Raw genomic sequence first — 4,740 nt, 5'->3', positions numbered from 1 at the left:
TGGACTACTGCCTCCAGCTCTTGGGTCCCCAGCAGAAGGAAGACACGGGCCTGTTTGAGTGGGTCCAGAGGAGGGCCACAGAAATGATCAGAGGGTTGGAACAAGGGTGGTGGGACACTGGAGCAGGCTGCCCAGAGAAGTTGTGGGTGCCCCATCCCTGGAATTGTTCAAAGTCAGGCTGGACAGCGTGTTGAGCAAGCTGATCTAGTGGAAGATGACCCTGCCCACAGCAGGGAGTTGGACTAAATGATCTTTAGAGGACCTGTCCAGCCCAAACCGTTCTATGCTTCTACGACTCAGTGAATTCCAAGACGAGAGATTTTGGCCACCACCAGCAGGCACCTGCTGGCACCTTTCTCAGCTGAGCCCATCCAAACGACCGGCAGCTCAGCATGATACTTTCTCTTTCCTGATACGCAGAAAAGGCTTCCGTATTTTCCTCTTCGGAACAGAGGCTGAGCATCTGTGCCACTAGCTTTTTTCTAACCGACTGTTTTCCCTCTTCATGCAGCACTTCTGCTTCACAACGGGAACAAAATGAGGTCTGAAATAGACTTCAGGTCCCAATTCAAAAACTGCCTCTCAGCAGCACTCCAAAAGGACCCTCAGTAGCACAAACAGGTCTCCTTAAACTGACGGGCTTGATTTACAGATATGTGCATCAGGCCCTAAGAGTCACCTGAGCGTCGCCTTGACCATCGGTTTGTGTTGAAGCCTCCTTCTTGAGCGGAAGCTCTTCTCTCTCCGGTGCAAAATCCTGAGTGAGCAAGAACACAGACCGAGAGACAGTGAGGAGAGGAATCCGCAGCAACACTGCAGCATCACACTGCCTTTCAGCAGCTGGGCTTAAGAAGCGTAACAATTCCGTTAGCTCGGGAAGACAAAGTACCTCATCCAAAGAAGAGAAGTCAAAATCTTCTTCTTCTTCTTGTGCTGCTCCTGCTGCTGGCAACACACCTACAAAGAGGTAAGAAGCGCCACGCTGCCGTGAGTGCTTATTTCACTCTGCTTTTCCCCATCCGCTTCACTCCAGAGAAGCTTACAAAGGGAACCTTTTAAGTCCGTCAGGAAATTACCATTGCGACGCTTGTCTGCAACAGGATGCGCACACGCTCCTTGTTGTTTTGCACCTGGAAGCAGGACGGCATCCAGCAGTTCCATTGGACCTTCAGAATCCGTCTGTGTAAATGAAAAGACATGAGTTAGAAGTGGCACAGACTCCTCCTGGACCCGTCTACACGCAGAAAGCTCCCGCTTCAGCCAAGATGCATAATGTGGTATCAGGTGATGGAAAGATCAAAAATGCCAGACACAGCCAGCATGTTAGGCATCTGTGTCGGTCTCTTTTGCCAAATATGCAGTAATAGGACAAGAAGGAAGAGCCTTACGTTGTTCCAGGAAAGGTTTAGATGGGATATTAGAAAAATCTTTTCACTGAAACGGTTATCAAGCACTGGAACAGTCTGGCCAGGGATGTGGCTGTGTCACCATTCCTGGTGGTATTTAGGGGACGTGTACATGTGGTCGTCAAGGACCTGGTTTAATTGTGGACTTGGCAGTGCCAGGTGTGCAGTTGGACTCGATGAGTTTAAGGGTCTATTTCGACCTAAGTGATGCTGGGATTCCAAGCCTGAGTCGGAAGCAGCAGCAGAAGGAAAAGAGCCCAAAAGTAAACACGCCCAGTCGGACCCCACCTTCAGAGAAGGTACCTCAAAATCAGAGAGGGAATCAAAGTCTTCCTCTTGCTCTGCTCCAGCTTCTGGCAAGACACCTTCAAAGGAAATAAGAGGCACAATGCAGCTGTGAGTGCTTCTTTTACTGTGCCCTCTCCCATCCCGCGGGCCCTGCATTTAACAAAGGGCTCTCATTCTCCTTCAGGCCACAGCGATTTGTCCTCATCACCTCCTCCACGGTGGGGGATCCTACCTGCTCCACTCTGCGCAGGTGCTCCCACGGGAGGGGCAGCAGTCGTCCCGGAGGAAGAGATCTCACCTACTGCTGCACCTCCTACAGAGCATTCTCCTGTGCTTTTACTTCTGCCGTATTCCTGCAGTGTCTTAGAAAAACTGCATACAAAAAGGAAGGAAATGAAATTGCTGATCGTACCCCCACACTTGCATACGCTCTCTACTGGAAGCGCAACAGCCATTCAGGAGCCATCGTTCACATATTCAGAGCCAGGTGCAAATGGCAACACACACACACACACACACACACACACACACACATACACACACACACAGAGAACTGACTGCAGTCCTATTGCAGACTGAAGTACTCACTACAGGCATGTTCACAGTACAGGTGCCTGTTCTTGTTGATGGGGTAACTCACCCCTGCTGGCTACAGTCTCATGTTATAAACCCCCCTGTCCATTTTGGGGGCCAGTGAGACTGACATCTAACTACAAGGCTTCTACCTCAGCGGGATGCTATACTAATGCTGCAGCCACTCTTCACGCCAAGCTGGGGTAACGTCTCCTGAAACTCCTTCTGGACTTCGAAGGGTTTCAGAAATTCCCGTCCCTATTCTGAGGCCCTGAGAGTGTAGAGCGCTCCTAAGTGGGATGTCAAGAGGCCAACAAAGATTGTGGTTGCATTCCAGGCACTGCAGGGGTTAACTACGTTGCACAGGTGCCATCTTCTAACAGCCCTGGCAGATGGTCAGTTTGGGCTCTGGAGAGAGACCACTTTCAGGGTTGCTTCATAAGCACAAGTACAAACAAAACAAAAAACCCCCAAAGAAAGAAGAAAATAGTAAAAACGTGCCCCAGGCCAAGGCTGCTATGCAAAATGGTGCATTAGCACAAGACTGATACTGTGCCAGAAGCCTGCAGGGAAGGAACCAAGCTCTTGTTTTGCTAGGGCAATCCCCAAAAATGCTTTGTTCCTAAAGGGGTTTTTACTCCACAGTTTACCATCACTAGGAGAAAGGGCTATTTCCTTCAGCCTAGCTGTTAAGGACATGTAGCTGACAATGCAGCTGCTCTTAACAAAGATATAAAACACTTACCCAGGAGTAAAGGCATCAAGATAACCCATATCTGTGAAGCCATTCTCGTCTGGATGAGAAAGAACAGCACCGTGCTGAAGCAGAAGCCGTGCTACATTTGTATTCCCAGCATAACCAGCAATCTTAAGAGGGGTCCTAAAGCGTCCAAGAAGTGATAGGAAATGCATCAGCTTCTGCAGACATTGCCTTGCCATTACTTGAGTCCTTCTTTGCTCCTCAAACAATTCATTTCCCCTCCTACTGGCAGAGCGAAATTACAGCAAAACACCTGGATGCGTCGGAAAATTGAGGGTGGTGGGACCTCAGGAGGTCTCCTGGCCAAGAGTCTCTCTCCCCAAAGCAGACTCAGGAGGTCTGTGTGTGTCTGTGTTTCTGTGTGCACGTGTGTGTGTGCACGCTCGCACACGTGTGTGTGTGTTGGCACCACAGCCAACGCTTGCTGCAGTCCTCAGCGCAGAGATCATCCCCCGAGGTAAGAGAGCAGCCGAGCACAGGTCTGCTCTCACAAGTGGCACGGAAGGAGCTCCTTCTGGGCAGCTCCTGGTTCTTTTTCAAAGCTCATTCCTATGGCTCCCATCCAGCCCATCTGAACAACGCTCAGCAGTCCCACGCACGCTTTTGACAAAACTTCACCTTTGATGAATATCTCGAGCGTTCACGTCGGCTCCGTTTTGAAGGAGGAACTCGACCATCTCTTCACGGCGCTCGACGATCGCGACGGCAAGTGGAGTGTATCCTAACTGAAAGGAGAAATCGTCTCCCTTAGAAGAACACAGGAAAGTCAAGCGAGTTTGGGGAAGAAACGCTTACCCAAAGCCCAAGCTTACGTCATTCTGAACATTAATCTGGGCATTGTGCTCGAGCAAGAGCTCCACCATCGCTTTGCTGGGCATGAGGGCAGCCAGGTGAAGGGCAGTGTTGCCGCCGGCACCTTTGTGGTTGATGTTGGCACCGTGCTCCAGCAGAGCAGTCACGCAGTCCTTGTGCTGGTGCTCTACTGCCTGGAAACAAGCCACAAGGGAGGAGCAACTTCCAATGTGTACGTTTCTCTCTGTCAGAACTTCTGCAACTTTGCAACACGGGAAAGTACGAGCGTCTTCAAAGATTAGGCAACGTATGCCCCTTCCCCGCTGACTGCAACATACCTGTTTCTACGCAGGCCTGCGTAAAGAATCACGCAAGGCAGGTATCGCTCTGTGCATAATTGACAAGCCCCATGTACAACAGCGTAACATATTCCACGTACCAGCATCAGTGGTGTTTTCTTAAGCATGCCACGAGGGTTCAGTTTGCACCTCTTTCCTGCCAGAAAGCGAACGACATCTGCATGGCCGTTCGCACAAGCAAGATGCAGAGGCGTCCTAAAAATGAAATACATGCAGTTAACACAGACAAGACGGCTGAAGACATCGTTTCAGGCTGTGGTGCCTACCACCTAGGGGCACAATGCTCAACTGCCAAAAAAGCAGCCAAAAGCAAGCTTTCTGGTGCCAGAGCCGGTGGCAGCAGTTGCCCACCCAAAGCCTGGGGCTGGCTAGGCACCATCCTCAGCACATCTGTTTGAGCCAGGAGGCATCTCCTCAGCTGTGACAATGAACCTGCACAAACGGACTCCTGTGCCCAGGCACTGGTCCCTGCCTCCAGCCAGGCCTGCCCGGCCACCCAGCACAGCAAAGGATACGGCGTCTTGGCAGCCTGGAGCCTCTGGCGGTGCAAGCCGTCTCTGCT

At 51.1% G+C, this 4,740-nt stretch overlaps 1 protein-coding gene across 1 annotated transcript; it reads right to left on the bottom strand.

Moving 5' to 3' along the window:
- Nucleotides 1-661: 661 nt before the first annotated feature.
- Nucleotides 662-4,231, bottom strand: LOC309449988 (uncharacterized protein; the record flags this gene model as incomplete). Its single annotated transcript, XM_082072577.1, has 6 exons — nucleotides 3,646-4,231; nucleotides 3,013-3,147; nucleotides 1,927-2,066; nucleotides 1,710-1,771; nucleotides 1,077-1,179; nucleotides 662-957 (listed from the first exon to the last, which is right to left on the bottom strand). The coding sequence occupies exons 1-6, from the start codon at nucleotides 3,702-3,704 to the stop codon at nucleotides 662-664; spliced, it is 795 nt and encodes a 264-aa protein (XP_081928703.1). The 5' UTR covers nucleotides 3,705-4,231.
- Between the last annotated feature and the right edge of the window lie 509 nt (nucleotides 4,232-4,740).

This window comes from Streptopelia decaocto (assembly GCF_964273445.1).
Source record: "Streptopelia decaocto genome assembly, chromosome: 1".
In the NCBI taxonomy this organism is placed as follows: domain Eukaryota; kingdom Metazoa; phylum Chordata; class Aves; order Columbiformes; family Columbidae; genus Streptopelia; species Streptopelia decaocto.
The sequence above is the reverse complement of the archived record's forward strand: the minus strand, read 5'-3'. Positions and strand labels throughout refer to the sequence as shown.